The sequence below is a fragment of the Ascidia mentula genome, chromosome 3 (assembly GCF_947561715.1).
Source record: "Ascidia mentula chromosome 3, kaAscMent1.1, whole genome shotgun sequence".
NCBI lineage: Eukaryota > Metazoa > Chordata > Ascidiacea > Phlebobranchia > Ascidiidae > Ascidia > Ascidia mentula.
The window spans coordinates 4,259,650-4,281,367 of NC_138568.1; the positions used below are offsets into that span (position 1 = coordinate 4,259,650).

Genomic DNA, 21,718 nt, shown 5'->3' on the forward strand with positions numbered 1-21,718 from the left:
TTTTGACGAACAACCAGTGATTCCAAGTTTTTTTTAATAAATTGTTATAGTGGGGAATGTGGTTTAAAATATCAAAGTATCCAGTAAGATTATTTTAATATTTCGTTTTATTTCGTTGGTTTGGAACCAATTTTTGTACTCTTTTACATTTACAACTAGACTCCCGATTATTTTATTTGCGCATTGTGCACCTCGTCACAGAGATAACTAACCAAAGGTGACCACAACAATCGACCTCGGATCTCCGTTTCAACCCAACGAAGAGACCAAGTGAGGAATCAAACACACCGAGCAGTTATAGCTTGCCTACAGATCTGTCTTCTTGATGCGTGCGCGGCTTTATGCAGGGCCTCTTACACTTTTGCAATGTGAACATTTTATTGCCCCTTGACCTTTACAAGGATGGTTATCTTTCCCATGATGTAAAAATGAATAATTAGGCTATATTGGAAACGTTATGCACGCAGAGGCGGTAACTATTTCAACGATACGTACAGAAATCTGTTTCCACAATCACTATGTATCATATATATTGTCCTTGATAGATGGCCAAGAAACTGTAAATTCTCACTTAGCATTTTGATTTTCTAAGTTTCTCACCACACTGGAATTCAAACGCAGGTTATCCTCGCCACGAATTCCGATCAGGTTTTCTGCTCAGGACCGCGGGCTTTGTCAAAAAAATAAATCTCCGTAACAAAATTAGCTAAAGTTCACAACATTGCGGAAGGTGGCTAACAAACATATCGTACACTAGAGAGCAGTAGATATGTAGAGACGTTATGCTTGCTTGTCATTTATTTGGCGGCGGTGATTGACAGCATTGACCAAGCGCCCCACCGTACACCACGAAAAAAACCTGATCGGGATTCGTGCAGAGTTCAAACCCCGGTGTGGTATAAAAAAAATTCTGCATTGACTGGATTGCCTATAGCACAAGTAATCACCAAAAAATAAAAAATAAATGCAACACTTTTGTTTCCATCAGGGTTTCTGAAATTCTATGCGTATTTAATATGCTATACGTTTGCGCACATTTTATGTTGACTGTTTCAGTGTAATGGCATAAATTTACGCGTCTGGCACCGGCCTATCGTCACACTAAATGACTTTGGTATTGATTTATTCCAATTCCCAAAACCTCGTGCATTAGGTCTTCATGCCCACAACCACGTAATTATTAAGACGACGTTTTTCTGCCATCACAACATATAGAACACTTATTAGTCACATGTGACGTACTCAAATAAAGTAAAAGGGGCGCGCTTAAAGCAAAAATGAGCTGCGCAGACCAAAATACCCAACACGAGGCGTTAATCTTTGAAACTAAGCATATAGCGGTTGCAAGAATAAGTGCAATAGGTGGCACTTCACTTTTATTTTACTGATAATTTCCAGAGTTGGTCCTTGAATCTCATTCTATTAACTTCAGCGCTACTGAAACGTGGGCGTAGTAGGTGGGGCTTAATTAGGTTAGTCGTAGAGTACCTAAGTGAATCTCACTTTAGACTTTATCGTCCTTGACCCTTAAAGGCCTGTGCCTTGGGACTGAATTTAAACAATCTCCTTTCTTCTATTTTTGAAATAATTGAATCTTCCAAATAGTATTTACAATTTTATTGTTACCAAATGCCATTATGAAGACACAAGGCAGGCAAAGTTATAACTATATACAATCCTTTTCACATAAGCAGTTTTCGTGGCAACCGATATAAATAGAATGCCAGACAGAGCACTTGCAAAAGCGAACGATGGCCAGAGAGGAAATGGCCGCGCCACTTACGCGTGTGAAACAACGTTGTTCAACATACATTGACGGCAAAACAGACTTACGTTGACATGGTCCAACGCCAGCAGAGAAGATAAACTGGAAGTTACTCATTAGTGACATAACAATATAGCCTTTATGCAATAATTAGTATTTGTTAATTATGAGTGCGTTGCATATTCCACCCTGCCATGTATTAGCTGAACACAATATAAGTGTTAGGCGAAGTCTAACGATTTGGAAAGAAACATAAGGGAAATCACGCTCACAATTTTTTTATATGAACAAATGTGTGACATTGAGATTTCTCTTAAACCGTAGAGGCTTCATTATGAAACTTTGTAAACACTTGAAGCACACGGAATTCCTAAACGTGCCAACTGCCTCTCGTAAAACATATATTATTAACAAAATTACCAATGCAATCAATTGAATAAAATGTACTCCAACAGGTGTACTAGTATCATCATTCATTGAAAAACAATTTATTGGAACTTCACCGTTGTCTTTCAGATGAGTGTTTGCTTCACAAAAGCGCTCACAATTCGGAAATCCGCTCAATGCTGACAAAGGTGACGGATGCGTAGTTTCCAGTTTCTGTTCCTAAACGCAAAAACACGTTGCAAGTACATATTCCATCGCTGAACGTAATATAAGTGTTAGGCAAAGTCTGGGTTAAGAAAACGCAATTAATGACACGAAACGATGCACATGAACAAAAGTTTCTGCGAATCTTTGTCTTATAAGAAAAACAAAGAATTTTTTTTTATATAAACAAATGTGTGACATTGAAATTTCTCTTAAACCGTTGAGGCTCCATAATGAAACTTTGTAAACACAAGGAATTCTTAACCGTGCGAAATGCCTCTCATACAACATATTATAAACGAAATTACCAATAGAATCAATTGACAAATACCTACTTTAACAGGTGTACTAGTATCATCATCAATAATTGAAAACCAATTTATTGGAAGTTCACCGTTGTCTTCCAGATAAGCGTTTGCTTCAAGGAAGTGGTTACAATTTAGGAATCCGAGACGTGCTGACAAAGGTGACGGATGCGATGTTTCCAGTTTTCGTTCCTAAACGCAAAAACGCACGTTACAACTAGCACGATCGAATTCAATGCAATGTTTGGTGATGATACATTGACGTGGTTGGAAAATATAAGAAACTGTGCCAAATGCATTGTTTTGAGCCGTAAAAGTGTTGTTTGCGAACTAAGTATTTCTATTAGGCATAAAATGAATCACAGTTTGGAAAATTGGTGCTCAACCCCTTTTTACTTGCGTAATTCAAAAACATCTATTTATTTGTTTTTATTACCAATAATGAAATCCCGGTGTTTAAAACAATTTGACAATAAACATCGCAATTCGGTCGCATACATAGGCGTCGATAATTAAACGTTTTGTAAAATATTAAGGGTGACTTTTCCAGCTTTTAGAAACACGCAAAAAACATTTCGTCGGTCGTATCGCCCTAAACGCAGGCAAACGACGCAAATTCCGTTTCGTGTTACATTATGCAGCAACTGCTGCGCTACGTAACAATCCACTAGACACTTCTGTTGGTCACGATTGTGACGGTGACAATACAGGTCGTTTGAAACTAGCTTTACGCATGGTATAATGTAGGTGGTTTTTCTGACAATAACTTTTAATTTAAACGAAATCGAGGGGTGACAATACATGCATTGTCACCCCTAAATCGACCCCTATGGTTGCATACCGGTAGTCAATATCAGTACGGTAAGCCCAAAACTACTTTCGTCAACATAATGACCATTATTGCGTCACAGTTACCTTCTAGTAGTTGTGTTTACTGACTCACGGCAAAGGTTTCTGTACTAAGAAATATTAAATACCTAAATCCAACCATAAAAAGAAAGTCTTGCGCAAAAAAAAAATATCTCTCACTTACGTCAGGTATTAATTTGCCAAAGTCTTGGGCAGGTTTTCCCCAAAGCAAATATATACACTTCGGTGAAGTTTGTTCCAAATATTGAATCACATTATTTGAGAACTCCTTCCATAATGCAGCGTGCGAATTTGGTTTGCCCTTTTCAACCGTAAGACTTGTGTTCAAAAGTAGAACTTCTGTCACAAAACGCAATATTTTTTCATTATTAGCACCCAGGTATTTGTTTTATCGGAATCATACATGTGCCAAAGGTACCTTGTCTGCACCAACTTGTGAGATCACCATGTTGCGGTTTTGGAAAACCCTGCCCTGCATAGTTCATCACAAGTACTTTGATAATATTTTTCAAACTGGGTGGAATTTCACTGCCAATCTGTAAATTTAAATAAAGTGACCGACTATAGTAGAGAGTTAATAGACTTAGGAAACAACACAAAAGAGCAAGGTTTAGTGCAACACAACATTTCGTTGTGGCTCTACAACAATTTTATAAGTAAATAAAAGGCAAATGCGTGTAAATAAAACTAATATTTGTACGGCAAGAACTTTATGCTACAAGTTTTTGACTTACCGGCACGCTAAAAGCTATTCCTTGCGCAGATTCGTTAGGATAGGGGTCTTGACCCGAAATGAGAGCCAATACATGCAGGGGTGAACAAAACGTAGTCCACTTAAACACGAGGTTTGCACGGGGAAAAATTTCCTTGGTTTTGCTTTCCTCTTGTAAAAATTTCAACATCTGACAAATAACAACGCATGTGATACAGTGATTTGCTGCAAAATATACTTAATCACAGTCGTACCTTTTTGAAATAAGGTTTTTCAAATTCCTTTTTTAAGAATGGCTTCCAAGAATCACCAGCAGAGTTTAAAAATCTAAAAGCAAATTGAAGATGAAGAAAACAGATTTGTTTTAGATATCAAGACTTACGTTTCAGCAGTGTATTCTGGTTGTGTCATTTTTACTTCTGCAAAAGGTAAAACAAAATTATTTTTGCTATACCAAAATTTATATTTGCGAAAAAAATCTCAACTTTTGAGTAAAACGACAAAAATATTTGAAGTGGTCAATTTGAACTGTCGTGAAGGCAACTCTAAGCACTGACCTTGTGCCTGCTGACTTGTAGAAGGTTGACTGACGAATCGCATTGATGTGAGAATAGCAGTTAGTAGGGGTAGAAAACTATGGACATGACAAATCTGCACAAACAGAAGATTGCTGTGTGTCAAAGCATGCTAGCAACATATTTCAAGGCTTATATAACTTCCCGAGCACAACTTATATTAAAGATCGTGCTTTTATTAGACTTCGTCTTCTTCCAAAGCGGCGGTACACACAGACAAAAGAGGGAACGAAGTCAAAAGACTGAATAACGCCACGAAAAAAGATCAAGCTAGAATAAGAAGAAGGGGAGCACGTCAGAGCGAATCCATTGTACAAAGAATATAGTGAGTCCCATATATAAACTTTGGGTACAAATTTCTAAAGTTTTGGGTGGTGTGTTTGTTTACCCAAAAAATGAAGAAATGAGATATGACCAAACGAATGAAAAACATTGTTGCATAAATGTTACGTAATGATAATGCAATAATTTCGTGATCTGATAAAAAAACTGTGTCATTCAGAAATGCTATGCGACCCACCTGAAATAGCTTCGCGACCCAATGGTTCGGAAGCACTGGACTACAGCACTATAATTGCTTTTGTTTGTTCGCTTTCAGTTGGTTAAGGAATTTAAAATAGTACAGCGCTTTGAAAAGGAGAATTATTTGCAGTCAAGGATCTTTATGAACATTATTAATTACGCCAAACAACGTACCAAATCTATGCAGGTGAAGCAGATATTACAGAAACTGCCATTAAACAATGAAGAACAAATGCCATTTGGTTAGGAAATTTAAAAATACTGTTATTATTATATTTGACATCATAGTACCAACACAGACATTAATCTGAAAATTTCTTTTCAGATCAACAGATTATTTTTGGTTCATGGGTTTTGTGTAACATCCTTAGATCTAACACTAAAAAGGAGCATTGTACTGAGCGCTACCTGCTTGATCTATGTCCGGTAAGTTGGCAGCAAATTAGTTGTGACAATAAAAAAGTCACTTTTCATTGTATTCAATTTTAAGACATGATTTGTTTTGTAGGAAAATACAACTGCAGATGACTTCATTAAGGCAGTTTCAGATCGCCACCAGCCATTCATTGCAGTGTTGGGCACCACAGATGATATCAAAAAAATCTGACTGTTTTGTGAGAAACAACCCTTAATGCAAGTTAAAACCTTATCCGAGGCATTTACTGCTCTTTTTGCGTATTATTACGTGTTATTTATGAGTACTGCCCACATGTACATTTGGCACTACAGTTTCTGCAAACTTACTGGTTAGGTATCCCAACAAATGTCAATGATTCTGTAAAAGAGTTGGCAATGAAATTAAAGCTGGTTTGAAGTTTTGCAGTGAATTTTATTTCCACTTTTGATGTAATTTCATTCTTTTGTTCTTTTGAATACACTTTTGTGTATATTTATTGTGTGGTGCAAAACCAGTGGAGAACCCTATTATATTTGGGTAAAGTATGTTTCTACCCAACAATGTTGGGGATCCCCACGAATGTTTCCAGAATACTAAACGAGGTACAAATCACAATTACCCAATATAACATGTGTCCCAAAAATGCAAAATGGGTAAGCAATAACATTACCCAAGTTGGATTGGGCATCAATTACCTTAAAATTTATATTGGGAATCCCCACGAATGTACCCTGTTAGACACAAAAGTACCCAATAATTTTGGGTAGTAGTTACCCAGTTTTGCTAACAGTGTACATAAGGTAGCGTACTCTCATTATACGGTTTGTTGCAGTTTGTTGCAGCAAACGAGTAACGCGACGAAAGAAAACAACAATAAACTAGAGTGATGATAAATGGGGTCTAGTGTACTTTTAGCACCACACCTAATATCTCAGCTATCCCTAGCACTACAAACCTGAAACTTCACACAAACGTTAAATGACACCTTACGAGTTACCATGCCGAAAATGACGTCATCAACTATGACGTAACGAAATTTACAACACTTCGAAATTTTCCTCTCTATAGGCGCTACGCCCGTCAACGAACTGCAATAGCATACTCCGTAAGGTACAACACCCACAAAACAAAAATAATGTTTATTGAAAATTTAAAACTCTCACAATTAACCTGCTTGCGTTGTGTGACTATTACTGATTTGTTAAATGCCTTCTTAAGCAAACACGCCAAAGTAGACCGTGGTTATTACGAAAAAACACAACAAACAACATGTACTATTTTTACCACGACAAATTGTCAGGCTCATAGAGCAAAAACCACTGGTCCAATAGTGTCCATTGTGGCATCATCAGAAAGGTAATCCCATACTTTACACCAAAGTTAGGTTTAAAGATATATTTCGATTGTGCGACACCTAGTGTCGTTTAGAACAAGGACGATTTACGAAACATTGTGACGTCACAAGCAAGCTACTTATCGAATCGAAATTCGGAGCGATCGAAAGACATGTCCTTTGTGACAAAGCGTACCAAATTTCAGCTCGCAGCAGCCTTTACTTTTGAGTTGGGAGCCCATCAAAGACCCCCAGCTAATTCGCTCGAATACACGCAAAAAGGCCGAAACCGACCATGTGTACTTTTAGCACCACATATTCGATGGGTCGTAGCGTGAAAAGTAGAGACCCCATAGGGTCGGTTGATGCGTCGTGTGGAAGGTCTATCCTTCTACTGTACCGTCCACCCAAATTCAAGTACCTACTGTGTTTGTGCGACACCTAGTGTCGTTTAGAACAAGGAAAATTTACGAAACATTCACCCAGCTCCACAAAGTTATCTGTTCTGTTTAATTGCGAGCTTAAACTTTATGGACTGTTTTGAGGACTTGATGAGGTGTTGGGGGAATGTTGTTCATAAGTCGGGGTTCATGGCGGATTCTTTCACGCGTTTTCTGAATGTATTGGGCAGAGATGTATTTAGATGTTATGGCTTGCAGTGGTGTCAAAATAGGTGGTGGTCATTTTAAGAAGTGCGTTAAGTGTGTTTTTAGCCATGCGTAATAAAGGCTGAAGAAGGGCAGTCGTAAAATAGGCGTGTAAATATTCCAAAAGGGATGTGCAAAAGTGACCGTGAGAGTCTTAATCTAGTGGTAGGGAGGACTGTTAGCAAGGGGAGAATTTTATGGCCCGGGGCTTGGCGATTCTGTAGGGCAACGAGAAGGTTCAGATCTGCCTGCCTGACGCCTCCCCTGAGCGGATATTCCATAGTTGCTAAACCTTGACTATGACCCGGAAATTGGCGGAAGATTGAAGAGCAGAAAGGTAATGAAACGGAAAAGCGTTCAAGAAATGAAATCAAAGGCTTTTTTAAAGTCAAGAGAAACGAAAAATGTATGGAGGAGGCGTGGTGGTAAATGTCACGTAGATGTTAGATCTGATGTTGAATTTCGTGTTGTTGCGAATTGGTTAGGGGAGAGTATAGAGGGGATAAATGTTTTGATGCGAAGGATTTTATGAAGGAATTTATGATCGGTGCCAAGAAGGAAGATTGGGCGGTAAATAACAAAAAGGGTCGGGATAGGACTTGCTTAATAGGAATTGCCCTCGGTTAGGAATTGTTTATTTATCTGCGACAGCAAATTACTTTAGTTGGTGAATATAGTGAAGTTACAAGCCTTTGATTTACGTCAGCATATTTTATTTTGAAAGCTCTATTTCACTTATGTAGGTTACCATAAACATCGCCAGTTCCTGCAAATATTACGTAATAGTAATAATAAAAGCCAAAAAACGCCACTGCAACTGGAAGTCATTTCAGCTATTTCCTCAGAGCTAAAACTGTGAACTACAGTGTGGTAGCGGAGATAAGGGAAAAAGCGCACGCTCACACGTAACCGAAAAAACCTAAAGCACAAACGAGTGTACCATGTGCAATAAATGCGCCTAAAAAATGAAAAGGTTGGGATATATTGTGTATTATTTTTTTGTGGCCAAGGTTAAATTTTACCAAGGTGTATGCACACGTATGGGTGTAGTTGTGGGTTTGGGTGAGATCGGCCCCGATTTAGTCCCCGGAGAGCGAGTACAACTCGATGCTGAGACCGTCAGGGCCGGGGGCTTTAACAGTTGGAAAGAGGTTGGGGGTTTTTAACTTCATGTTGTATTATTGGATTGGAAGGATTTCAAGATATTATTCTGGGATTCTGGGGGAGGTTAATGAAATTTTGATAGTTATAAGAAGAAAGATGTTGGTCGGTGTACAGGGTTGCGAAAAAATTGCGGGTGTGTGATAAATTGTCCTTCAGGGTTGAGAGGAAAGTCCATGGTGGCTCTGCAGATCTAGAATTGGGGGGTGCCTGCGTGCTGGTAGAGGTTGACTCCAGCAGCAGGTGTAAATGGCCGGTTGCAGGACATTGATGTTGGATTCACACATAAATGCATCGCTGCCGTCTGTCTGGGAATCCCAACCCTCAAGTTTGGGCAAAAAAACCCTAACCCTAGGTTTTTTCGACCCTAACCCTGTTATTTTGTTTGAAAACCCTAACCCAGTATTTATCAACCCTGACCCTAATGTGTAATTTTCAGTTGAAAGTTCTATTCATAACCATTTTACAACCGTAACGAAGCTTTTGATTGTGCAACTCTAGGCAGAGACTTTTCTACTTTATGGTGACTGTCGTCAGTCACCTGCAGCACTGATGGCATAACAGGTTGAAACAATGTCTTCTCGCAATTGATGTCATCGCACTTGTTTTTCGGTCACGGCCCGTCTCACTCTCGTATTGAACGCTCTCCTTAGCGGTACTAGAAATGCAATATCAAGGTAAGTATCAGGCGGGGATGCTGGGACACAACACATCTCGTCGATCAGATAAGCCGTTTGTCAAAAGATCTTTATCCACGTGACCAACCTCAAATCTTCGCGCTATCGTACAGTGGACGCACCACCGCATGGGTTGGGTTTAACGAAACAACAACTCTGTCAGAATGAATTGGTATTCAATACACAATTGTATAGAGTTTACCCTTTCAATGAAAACAAAACATATTGTAACCGATTTACTCCCATCGTGTTGTTTTTGATATTTCTCAGTTCCATTGAAGTAAGATGTGAGAGCAACGACCCCTTATCACTGCTGGCGGTGGCTGACGACGGTCACTACAAAGTAGAAAGTCTCTGTCTGACTGGGCAAAACGGCCGTCATTCATCAGTTGCACAGGCACAAATACATTAGAGTTACGTTTGCAAAAAGGTTATAGTGAGTGGTTACAATCGAAAACAAATCATTAGGGTCAATATTGTTAAATAGTGGGTTTAACCAAAAACCAGGGTTAGGGTTGAAAAAAGCTAGGGTTAGGTTACAAACACCCGCTCCACCAGCTCGGCACGGCAAGAGAATGACAACATACAAAATATAACAACAGGTAAGTGAGAAAATGTCTTAATTAAGGTTGATATCTTAATTGCTACTGCTCATAGAAATTACAGGTCTTAAGAGGTGAATGCTAAAGAACCACCTCACAGCTGGGACAGCATTTTTGATCCTCAATATAAGTTCGGAACAAAGAAATATGTGCGAATGTAGACGGAAAAATTGTGCACAATTTAGTGCAGTATTTAAACTCAAATATTTGTTTGTTAACAACAAACGTTGACTTAGCATAGATTTCTATGTTTCATAAACTTATGTGAGGCTCACACATGACGAATTAGCTGTGGGGTGGATTGATATGATTTACCGTTTTAAGATGGTCAATTGAAGCAATATTCCTTTCATTTAAAAAAGGTGCCATTCGTAGCAACCTTTAGAACGCATATGAGCATTTTTAATAAAAAAGGTTTTGTTTACGGGGAATGCCCACCCTGTATTCCTCCGTCACAAACAAAGGCGGCACGTAACTTAATGAAAAAAACATAAAAATGTTACAGAGGATGCATCTGAAAATGCCCCCGCCATTTTCGAACAGATTGCGTTGGTTCTGAGTAACATAAATAGCGTTTGTTGGCCGAAAGATGGCGCTAGACGTTAATTCTATGATTTATAGATATTTAGTTTACTTCCAATGGGTCTATGAAAAGATATAATTCAGGCAAACAAACGGCAAACGTATAGATTGCGTAGATTGCGTAGATTGCGTAGATTGCGTAGATTGCGTAGATTGCGTAGATTGCGTAGATAGCGTAGATTGCGTAGATTGCGTGTTTTAGAGAAGCCCTTTATTACAACTGTTGTGGTCACGCCTCATTGCATACACACGGCAGCAAGGGCGCGCTTGCATGCCACAGCCGCTTATTGATTTGTGGAATGTGACGCAATCTATCTGTCACCATTATTACTTGCATGTGCTATGTTAAATGCAATTACCGTATTTTACGGACTATAAGGCGCAATTTAAATCCTTTTTTTTCCTCATAAATTGATCGTGCGCCTTATAAGCCGGTGCGCCTAATGTATGGATCAAGTAGTGCTTCATTGCCTACACTCAAAACCAATACCGATACGATTATTAAATAAATAAACGTTATACGGTAACCCATACTCCTTAAAATACGTTGCGTTCTATAGCCCGGTGCGCCTTATGTATGAACAAAAAACTAATCAAAGCAATTTATTGACAGTGCGCCTTATAATCGGGTGCGCTTTATGGTCCGTAAAATACGGTACCCACCCTATAAATGCGAGTGCTAACCTTGATTTTCATTGTTTTATTGACAGAGCGAAGTGTCCACAAGCTAAAATAACAAGAAAGAAAGCGCGTCAGTCATTGTTTTTTTATTTAGTTCAAAAACAAATATCATTGTGTTCATCTTTATTTCTGCCCAAGTGAATACGCTAATCCACTCACCAAAGATAGCGACGTGGTTTCTATTCTCAACTGAAAAAAACAGCGTATATCAACAAGAGAGCACAAGATAGCGTGGTTTCATTGTTCGTTTTGTAACAGTTTTGAACGAGTAACGCGACGCAATCTATCCATCGTCATTATTTCTTGCATGTTCTGTGCTAAATGCAATTACCTACCCTGTAAATGCGTGACTGCTGGCCTTGGTTTCCATTGTATTATTGCCATCCTTTGACAAAGAAACACAGCAATAACGAAACTAAAACTCCCGATTTGTCATTAGGCGTTAGATAACCCAAACTGGGCACAGTGACAAAAACCCATCTTTATAGTCACCTCAAGCTCCGAAATGATAAAACCGTGGCCAGAAGTTCAAACCCCAGGGGCAAAGTGGGTTTCTATATCCGATTGTGTTTAGGAGGGGCCAAAAAACTTCGGACTAAGGTTGTTATGTCATGCTAGTTACAGGGTATAATTGAACCAGGACAATGGTTTTCCACACCAGCATCCTGAAGAGACGCCGTTCTACACACCGCTTTGTAGTGCAGTTACGGCACCATTTCATACGCTCAAAACAATCGCTCACATGTCAAACGCGGTCACATCACACAACCACAACTAAAATAATATATGTCCTCTCCTTTTTGATCAGTCGCCCAGCACTTTCGCATCAATGTGTGCCGAAATGTGCCCAACTGTTCCGGAAATTTTGCTCGTCGAGCAAAAGCGAGCACATCCCAGCACAGACCGGCACATCCCATCCCAGCACAACTCAGCACGAGCGCACAATAAAACAAACAAGGAATCGTCTGTATTGCATGTTTTACAGCTGGCTTATACCAAGTCTGGAACAAAATAACAATGCCGCGAAGGAAAAAGTGTAAATTTAAGATTTTCGCCAACATATAGAAAAACAAGTTGAGGCTTTGTTTACTTTGTGCGGTTTTGACGAACAACCAGTGATTCCAAGTTTTTTTTAATAAATTGTTATAGTGGGGAATGTGGTTTAAAATATCAAAGTATCCAGTAAGATTATTTTAATATTTCGTTTTATTTCGTTGGTTTGGAACCAATTTTTGTACTCTTTTACATTTACAACTAGACTCCCGATTATTTTATTTGCGCATTGTGCACCTCGTCACAGAGATAACTAACCAAAGGTGACCACAACAATCGACCTCGGATCTCCGTTTCAACCCAACGAAGAGACCAAGTGAGGAATCAAACACACCGAGCAGTTATAGCTTGCCTACAGATCTGTCTTCTTGATGCGTGCGCGGCTTTATGCAGGGCCTCTTACACTTTTGCAATGTGAACATTTTATTGCCCCTTGACCTTTACAAGGATGGTTATCTTTCCCATGATGTAAAAATGAATTTCTGTTATTACTTTTCAGTTGCAGTGACGGCAGCTTTCAAAGATTTATTTGCTTTGCTTGGCGTTTTGGTAAAGTTGTTTCGGTTTTGCCGAATGGACACGAGCACTGAAATGTGCATCTCTTTCCTCCCTTCAGGGAAATCCATCGGGAACTTCTGGTGAAAAGGTATGCTTTCTGTTGTGTTAACTAACTTGTACTGTTTACTAAAACTGTGCAAGCTGTGAACAAGGGTGCAAATTTGAATTTAACTTTGGATTTTCTTGTTAAGTTGTCGTTATGTGATATTGTTACGTGGAGACTAAAAAGACAGCAATAGTTTGTGAAACCTTCAATTAAATGTCTGACCTGACGACCACAACACAGCGAAAATTTGGGGTTGTGCACAGCAGTGCCACAAGATTAATTCGCTACACTTTGAACATTTCATGCTGGTCAAGATAAGTGTCCTTTCTTTCCATTAAACCTGAAATAAATTGCAAATCGGCCTTGCTACACCTGTTGTCAAAGGCAGACTTGTGCAAAAAGTGCTAAACTTTCTCCTAAGCGACAACAGCAACAGACTACTTACTGTATCCGGTTTCTTAATTGTCAGATTAATCTTGAGATGACTTTCAGTCGATGCTATGGCAACAGTTGCTAAGTGTCTCGCTATCTGGAGTCATGTTTCCTCTTGGCGCATGCCAACAAAAAAGATAACCGACGTCTGCAGCGGCGCCTGCATTGCTAAATTTTGGTCGCCAGAGGCGCTGCTGTAACGGTTTCATGTTCCAATGGGTGATTCGCATGCACAAAACCGTTGGCTTTTAAATTACTTTACAACGTTTCACGACGAGCAGCAAATTTCCTTAAAAAACAAAACGCAACTCATTTGCAAAATACTTTCTCGTTTCTATTGTATTGTTCCATATTTTTTTGGAGTTTAATCCAAATTTTCACGTTTTGGACCCAATTGCCCACCTGTCTTGCGAGGCAATAGCTGTACAGAACGCTGCAAGGGTAAAAAAATGTGTAGATTATTTTGCCAGAGGCTATAAGGTTACTGCGGATGGTTTGAAGATTGGAACTATTCCTGCATAAATTATGCAGCTCGCTACCACGAAATGTAACCCCAGATGTTAATTCTCACCTATTGGGTATTTTCCGTGTGCCACGACTACATCCATTTTCACCTGAAAGGAAAATGCCGGGAAATATGACACGTATCTATAATTTAAAGGTGTGTGTAATGCGAGAAGCAAAAAACAAAAATGAAGTGTTGGTGTATCGTTTATAAGCGACCTGCTGACCCATTAGCGACTAAGATGTACCGTTGTAAGTTAACATAGTTTGCTACACTGCAGCCTGTGTTTTCTGATCAAATTTTTGTTCAAAATATGTAAAACTTTTCCAATTTTGTAAAAGTCTTGCACAAAGTGGAAGTTTTGCTTGGGTATTTAACCGACAAGATCGTTAAGAGTCACATCATAGCTGCACTGATGAGACGTCAATAAGATAAAGGACAAGAAAATCGGTCGAAAATAAGCGGCCCTGCCAATTATCTTGTGAAATTTTTTTTTGTGAAACACCACTTTCGATTATATTTTGTTGCGTAACGTTTAATATTGACATTCAAAATCATTTGTATGATAAGTTTTAAGTGTGTGGGCCTGAAGCTAAAAAATAAGCTGCAAAGCTCAGAACTGCACAAATGAAGCATTGGAATCGATTCTTGATCCTAAACCTGATCAAATCTCTGACGTTTGGCGAAGATTGACGTAGCTGGCCTATGTTTACAACTATGTTACACCTTAACCAGAACATCGTATCGTTGCGAATCTGTTGTCGCTTGTCCTGTGCTGCCAATAGGCGGATTTGTGTATTTGCTTTGGTGGTCACGTAAGCTCATTTCGTACAATCCGGTGAAGTGGCAGGGAATTAGAACGTGTGATGGTATCTCATATACAACACACTAGTTTTCCAATTTGGACAGCGCTGTTTCGATGCCACGATAGCTGTGAACCCAATCTGAAAAAAGCAGGCGATTGTTAGTAAACTCTTTGTTACTTTCTGCAAGAACAGGTTGTTGTGTTGCTGATAAGTCACCTTCCACTCATATTCCGGAGACACATTTAATTTACGGGTTTACTTTACATTATTAATGTGTCGTTTGGCTTAGCACACGGGTAAAGCTTATAGTGTGGATATTGTATCTCATTTCATGTGGCCTACGTTCACATTTTCGTGCATTTGTCGTAACATTGCGATACGAAACCTCGTGAAGCCCACTGTCATCATTTTTGATGGAAATTATGTCGGGGACGAATAAACTAAAGGTTTAGTGTGATCAAAATATATATTATTTATTGGGTAAACGGTCGGGTACTGTTGCCCTTTACGGGGCGGGGAGAAACTGACTCAGTCCCCGAAAATGACAACGGAAAATGTGACACGGCGACATGTCTGAACACATAAATACAACGGGTCAGTTATTTTAAGTGATGTTCTCAAAGTTTGCGCTGTAACGGGACACGTTGTATATAAAACATTCAATTTGGTCCAAACGACAAGACTAAAGGTAATGTGTGCAAACGCTGTTAACTTGTGTGCAGTTCTTCACATTGGCACATGTTCAAATGCAACCATTGCTCTAGACAAAAAAGATCGTAGAATCCAATGTTGAAGTTGTCACGATAAGATCGAGCTCCCATCTTTTGTCGATTAGGGATGGATGTCGTCCTCTTCGTGGTTTTGTCTTCAGGGTGTAACATACAATGACCGTCGTGGCCGCAACCTTACTAATATTCCCCTCATCCAGGTTTCAACATTTCCTTCCCATAAACTTTATATATTGTCAACGCCTCATGACGAAATGTTATAGAAACTGGTTTATTCAAGACGCCAGGTTCTCATGGCGACCGCTTGGTCACTTACCCAAAACACACCTCGCTATTCCCACTCGAAGGCATCTGAGCTACACAAGAGAAGGGCTTAATATAGCACTGGTCTAAAAGATTGGGTTGAGGATAGCAGTGTGATAATCGCCAATTATCTCTGTCGGAGATTTGTGCATTGCGCTGTTTACAATTACTTGGTCGGTTGTAACATGCATTATTTATATGTCGAAATGTCAATGACGCCGTGCGAAATACACTGAACATGGGAATGTGCACCATACGGCGACTGACGAATGGCCGCAAAATTACCTCATTGACGTGGATGTCATTTATAACAGGCAAACAAAACACCAAAATCCGTAGGGGGATTCGCAAGTTGGTTGTGTTCAACCTCAACGTTCTCATGCCATTTTGTGAACCTCGGTGCTTCGTCCATCACAAATTCCTGACAATTGCACATTCTTTTCCGATTCGTGCTCCAGGACAATTTCTCATCCACTTTAATGTCTCCCCAATGTTGCTTCTGCTGCGCACTTGCGTTTGAATATATAACGACGTTTTCGAGTTCTGTTTTTCGTCGATAAACAGGATTCCAGGATGCCTCCAGGCGTTGTGACGTCAGTTGGTTGATCACGTAGCTCTGTCGTATTTACAGGTTTAAATTGTAGGAAGTGTCTCCAAATTTTATTAAGTTCACTTCTTTTTTTAGTTTGCAAGCAATTTTTTGCCTTAAAATTTATAAAATTTACAATCGATAATGCAATGTCTAGGAAAGTGCTTTATTAACTTCCATTGCAACAAATTGCTGCAGCAACGTAAGCTACATACAGTCCGGGGACCCGAACAAGTCACACGACAAACTATCCTATTTGGAAAGATCACGCGTTGTTATAAAAAGCATGTCTATCCAGTGTTACTTCTGATGCGCACTGAATTTATAAAAACGTTTCCGAGTTCTGTTTTTCGTCGATAAACCGTATTTGACCTTATGGCGCGTAAAACTAAGTATGCTGTGAGTTTCACTGGGCGCAATCTGAAACCAAACGAAAGTAACAATGCCAAATATAACTGTGATTTGTTCGTGTTATTCTTGTGGTGTTAACGCCGTTCAAACTCCATGAACTGGCGATATAACCTCACATTATGAGGCTCACCGTGATATTTTTAGATTTTACCATTTCAAATTCTTTTTAAAAGCTCAATCTCACCTAACTATATCCAGGCAAATGTGCAGACAATATTTGCAAGTGTATGTAAAAGGATGGCCTCCTGGTATAAGCGCGTAACATGTCGGACAAGTTGAACCCGGCAGTCTGCGGCACCGCCCTTTGTCTCCGGACACTACCGTAAAATAAAACAAATTAATCGATAGCGTGAAATTGCAAACACGTCGTTGCAAATGTTAGGACTCAGTAACTTACAGCAATTATCGGAAAGACATTTCAAACATTCCTGATCGGTAGCGACATTTGGGTGTGCGTAGATGTAGTGCGCACATATATGTTTCCCAAGGCAAATATCGTCGCATTTGGCAATAGTCATTTCTCCCTCTGCGAATGGAAAAGATACTTGTTAACTATGTAGGTAATTTGAACAAGAAAGCCATGGCTAGTTGTTCAAATTACTCAACTATATTTGAATAAGTTGGGCAAACTGATGATGCCTTTTCAGGCGAATATTTTTCTCAATAAAAATCCATCTGAGCTGTCCACAGATTGCTTTGTGGAATTTAACATATAATTATATTGATAAGGTGTGCGATCGACAGCCTGCCAGGGGCCTTTGGTTTTTAAATTGATCCAGTTTTTTATTCTTTAATCACATCACATACATAACTCCCAATTTTTTGGACCCAATTATACTATAAGCTTTTATAACCAAAGTAAAAAAGTTATTTTTTTCCACACAAAGTGGCAAATTAAGTCTTTTTGTGTTCCATTTTCGGTTAAATAAATTTAAACAATCCACGATTGCTTAAAATCATCATAATATCAGAAGAATCAGAATCAGAAGAAAAAATAAAATTTGCAAACCGAAAAGTGTCTTGCATGTCTGGGTGCACGTTTTGCAAGTTGCCAGTTTATCAAGTGCGTGGTTTGTAATTGATGGACAAGACGAGCAATTTTCAAAAGCTTCTTGCACACAAACAGAAGCAAAGTTGTCTGTTACGTCGGTTGTTGACTTTGCTGCAAAAAGACATCAATATAAAAATGTAAGGAACTATTCGGATTGCCTTTGCTTTTAACAAGTTCAAGCTTTAGACAAAATAATAATTTTTTATTCTTTTTGTGCGTGAATGCAGTTTTTGGCAGGTGATTATCTTATTTGAGTTACACTTTAAATTTATGTTAATATCCAATGTAACTGCTCTCATTGGAGATGTCGTTTACTTACTACATGTTGTTTTCACACAGTTCTGACACTCTGTTGGCTGCTGCATCAATACTTTCTCTACATCGATAGGTTGCGTGCATTCGCGTTTGACGATGCAACCATGCGCGCACAATCCGATAAGAAACTTAGCTTGGTGAACCGTAAAGACTCCTGCGATGAAAATCAAATGTTACCGAACGTGTTCAAACAAACGACAAGCAAGAATTTTTTAACACGCAAGCAATATGCATGACCTAAACATATTTTCGAGCCACCCAACAAAAGCAAAACTTATTCCAGTGATTATCTTACCGTGAGCAACGGTGATGCAGAGTGCAAGTAGAAGAATCGACTTCATGCTTATAAAGTTTTTAAATATCTGGTTATTAAAATAACATTTGCAATTTACAAGCGATAATAAAATAAACATGTAAATAAGTTATTCTGTTGTGAAACTCACCTTTAGTATAGTGATGCACCGAAACAGCTATTTTTATATTCGGCCGAAACCGAATAAACCGAAACTAATTTTGGTATCGATCTCTTTAAACACAATAAATTTGAACAAATTATGTGCTGGATTGGATCTAATCCTAACGTACAACCATTTACTGGAACATGAAAGAATAACCTCGACTGCTGTACCAAATGCTTAAAGTTGTTTTTCAAATAAATTCACTTGCCACTTTTGAAGTCTGAGTTATTTGTCCCAGCCGAGCCCGGAGTTCAATATATAAGCTTCTGGGAATAATATGTAGGTATATTGTGTAAATATTTTGCTATATTTGTTTCTTACAAAAGTAAAATACATGAAGCGTCCACAAGCTGAAATAACAAAAAGGTAGGCGCGTCAGTCATTGACTTTTTGTTTAGTTCAAAAACAAATATCATTGTGTTCACGTTGATTTCTGCCATCATTAGGACGCGAATGCATTCTTCTAAGATAGGTACGCGGTTTCTATTCTAAACTAGAAAAACAACGCATCAACAAAAGAACAAAAGATAGCTTAGTTTCATTGTTCGGTTTGTTACAGCTTTGAACGAGTAACGCGACGAAGCAAAACAACAATAGAAGGATGAAATTACCGAAATCAGTAATTTTACCTTCATATATTTATTAAACCCAACACGAGTCATGTCCGGATTCGTCCGATGGAATGGGAAACAAGTTAAAAGTATTTCGATAAACTTTCTCTGTGCGTGCAATGTAATATTATAACTGTTGTGGTCGCGCCTAATTGCATACACACGGCAACAAGGGCGCTCTTGCATGCCACGGCCGCTTGATTTGTGGAATGTGACGCAATCTATCTGTCGTCATTATTACCTGCATGTGCTGTGTTAAATGCAATTACCTACCCCATAAATGCGTGAGTGCTGGCCTTGATTTTTATTGACAGAGCGAAGCGTCCACAAGCTGAAATAACAAGAAAGAAAGTGCGTCAGTCATTGTTTTTTTTTAGTTCAAAAACAAATATCATTGTGTTCACCTTTATTTCTGCCAAAGTGAATACGCTAATCCATTCACCAATGATAGCGACGTGGTTTCTATTCACGACTAAAAAAAAGCGTATATCAACAAGACAGCACAAGATAGCGTGGTTTCATTGTTCGTTTTATTACAGTTTTGAACGAGTAATGCGACGCAATCTATCTGTCGTCATTATTACTTTCATGTGCTGTGTTAAATGCAATTACCTACCCTGTAAATGCGTGAGTGCTGGCCTTGATTCTCATTGTATTATTGCAACAATAACGAAACTAAAACTCCCGATGTGCCATTAAGAGTTAAAAATTATTAAACGTGCCGTATCAGTCTATATATGTGTACAAGCTAAATTCTCTTGATTGGCACTCTTTTGTAAAAGACTGGCTTTTGTAATGTAAAAAGTACACTAGCTTTCGCGATTTTCCCTCGCTTCGTCAGGTGTAAATGAACACAATGCGATACAAAAAAACAAGCGCAAGGCGGTCGAAGAAAAAAGGCACTGTAAACGATAAGCTGCCGTTAGTTGGCGTCGTCGTGTTGCGGCATCCTTCCTGCGGCTCGTGCGTGTTCATGAGCCATTATCAAGAATTTAGCTGACAAAGAGTTAGTTGACCCAAACCAGGCCCAGTGACAAAAAATCATCTTTAGTCACCTCAAGCTTCAAAATGATAAAAGCGTGGTCAAAAGATCTGACCCCTGCAGCAAAATGGTTTTCTCTCTCCGATTGTCTTCCGGTGGGCCGAAAAACTTAGGACGAAGGTTGTTATCATAACAGTCACAGATCACAAGTCAGACGTCTGTATCTACTTAATCTTTAATCTGAACGAAGCCAGTCAAACACATTATGTGGTCTGCAGGCTGGCCGAAAAAACTTCGGACCAAAGTTGTTTCGTCATGCCAGTTACAGGAACAAGATCAGACGTCCTTTTCAAATACATGGTTATGCGGGAGGCATTATTGGCTCGTCTTGAAATTGTGAAGTACTGCCACCCTACAAAATTTTGATTACTTGTGACATATATTTGTAACAATATACATATCTTTTGACCACACCGCGATTCGAACCCAGGATGCCCAGGTCACGAATCCCGATCAGGTTTTCCTATTTTTATATGGATCGGGCACTTGACCGATATTTTTTAATATATGTACCGCCGAAGCAGGCACACCATTACTTTACAGTGCGAAAGAAACGAAGTGCGACGCATTGTGACAAGTACTAGCAACCTGTTTTTTCTTCAAGATGGCAGTAAAGAGCCAGGGAGTTCGGCTTGCATACATTCTCTGGCTTTTGCGTTGGAATTATGCACCAAGCTGCTATTGTCGCTAATGTGACATCCTTTCGTTTTACCCACGTTTTCCCAACTAAATAAACAGTGAAAACATTCTAGTCTTTCCACCTTGTTTTCCCGTTTTGGTTGCACCTAGTTTGGTGCCCAACGGATGACGGTGATTGTATAGTCACCACAAAGTGGAAGTCTTTGCTTGGCCGTTTGGTCATCAAAGTCGTTTTATAGTCACACCAGCTGCACTGATGAGACCTTTTAGGTCGAAACAGTGGCCATCTGTCTGCAGCTTATACACAATTCCTAGAAACATTTTGAATGAATAAAAGCTAACAGGTATTGAAAAATAAACAAAACTAAGGAATACTGTATAACTTAGCTGTTCAGTGCCACCGAATTACAACAACAAGAACAATTACGTGCCCTCAAGATAAACCTGTGAGCAAACTGATTTGGTGCATTTGCGCAAACCCGAGGTCACTACAGTTCATTGACCTAGGACACGTGTTCTATCAAACCAATCAGACGCTTTCAATGGCGACCATTGTTTTTCTGTTATTACTTTGCAGTTGCAGTGACAGCAGCTTTCAAGGATTTGTTTGTTTTGCTTGGCGTTTTGGTAAAGTTGTTTCGGTTTTGCCGAATGGACACGAGCACTGAAATGTACATAAAATCTCCTTCAGGAAAATCCGTCGGGAACTTCTGGTGAAAAGGTATGCTTTTTGTTGTGTTAACTAACTTGA

General features: G+C 39.1%; 2 protein-coding genes and 1 pseudogene across 7 annotated transcripts; 1 reads left to right on the forward strand and 2 right to left on the reverse strand.

Annotated features, from left to right (window-relative positions):
* Nucleotides 1-1,602: 1,602 nt before the first annotated feature.
* LOC145894362 (uracil-DNA glycosylase-like) lies at nt 1,603-6,800 on the reverse strand. 3 transcript variants are annotated; one of them, XM_082982925.1, is made up of 9 exons: nt 6,433-6,800; nt 4,801-4,894; nt 4,626-4,662; nt 4,498-4,570; nt 4,266-4,433; nt 3,950-4,067; nt 3,695-3,870; nt 2,692-2,853; nt 1,603-2,371 (listed from the first exon to the last, which is right to left on the reverse strand). In XM_082982925.1, the coding sequence occupies exons 2-9, from the start codon at nt 4,841-4,843 to the stop codon at nt 2,045-2,047; spliced, it is 1,104 nt and encodes a 367-aa protein (XP_082839051.1). In that variant the 5' UTR covers nt 4,844-4,894; nt 6,433-6,800; the 3' UTR covers nt 1,603-2,044. The 3 variants fall into 3 exon arrangements, with proteins under 3 accessions (XP_082839051.1, XP_082839050.1, XP_082839049.1); XM_082982924.1 differs by lacking the exon at nt 6,433-6,800 and adding an exon at nt 5,339-6,397 and having other exon boundaries at nt 4,801-5,088; XM_082982923.1 differs by lacking the exon at nt 6,433-6,800 and having other exon boundaries at nt 4,801-6,397.
* LOC145894793 (uncharacterized) lies at nt 5,393-9,967 on the forward strand (annotated as a pseudogene).
* Nucleotides 9,968-15,389: 5,422 nt separating this feature from the next.
* LOC145894869 (uncharacterized) lies at nt 15,390-20,115 on the reverse strand. 4 transcript variants are annotated; one of them, XM_082983534.1, is made up of 9 exons: nt 19,903-20,115; nt 19,691-19,758; nt 19,560-19,617; nt 18,513-18,941; nt 18,222-18,371; nt 17,861-18,013; nt 17,249-17,377; nt 17,036-17,168; nt 15,390-16,467 (listed from the first exon to the last, which is right to left on the reverse strand). In XM_082983534.1, the coding sequence occupies exons 4-9, from the start codon at nt 18,628-18,630 to the stop codon at nt 16,458-16,460; spliced, it is 693 nt and encodes a 230-aa protein (XP_082839660.1). In that variant the 5' UTR covers nt 18,631-18,941; nt 19,560-19,617; nt 19,691-19,758; nt 19,903-20,115; the 3' UTR covers nt 15,390-16,457. The 4 variants fall into 4 exon arrangements, with proteins under 4 accessions (XP_082839660.1, XP_082839661.1, XP_082839662.1 ...); XM_082983535.1 differs by having other exon boundaries at nt 18,513-18,559; nt 18,661-19,617; XM_082983536.1 differs by having other exon boundaries at nt 18,513-18,579; nt 18,661-19,617.
* Between the last annotated feature and the right edge of the window lie 1,603 nt (nt 20,116-21,718).

What these genes read in the sequence shown, in the direction of transcription:
- LOC145894869 (XM_082983534.1), bottom strand. Translation starts at nt 18,630, where the DNA reads ATGTTTATTTTATTATCGCTTGTAAATTGCAAATGTTATTTTAATAAC. An exon ending in CTGCATCACCGTTGCTCACG is followed by an intron (nt 18,372 to 18,512) that starts GTAAGATAATCA and finishes TTTTCATCGCAG; the next exon opens with GAGTCTTTACGGTTCACCAA. An exon ending in GACATGCAAGACACTTTTCG is followed by an intron (nt 17,378 to 17,860) that starts GTTTGCAAATTT and finishes TTCCATTCGCAG; the next exon opens with AGGGAGAAATGACTATTGCC.
- LOC145894362 (XM_082982925.1), bottom strand. Translation starts at nt 4,843, where the DNA reads ATGCGATTCGTCAGTCAACCTTCTACAAGTCAGCAGGCACAAG. An exon ending in AAAAACCTTATTTCAAAAAG is followed by an intron (nt 4,434 to 4,497) that starts GTACGACTGTGA and finishes GTTATTTGTCAG; the next exon opens with ATGTTGAAATTTTTACAAGA. An exon ending in ATACTAGTACACCTGTTAAA is followed by an intron (nt 2,372 to 2,691) that starts GTAGGTATTTGT and finishes TTTTGCGTTTAG; the next exon opens with GAACAGAAACTGGAAACTAC.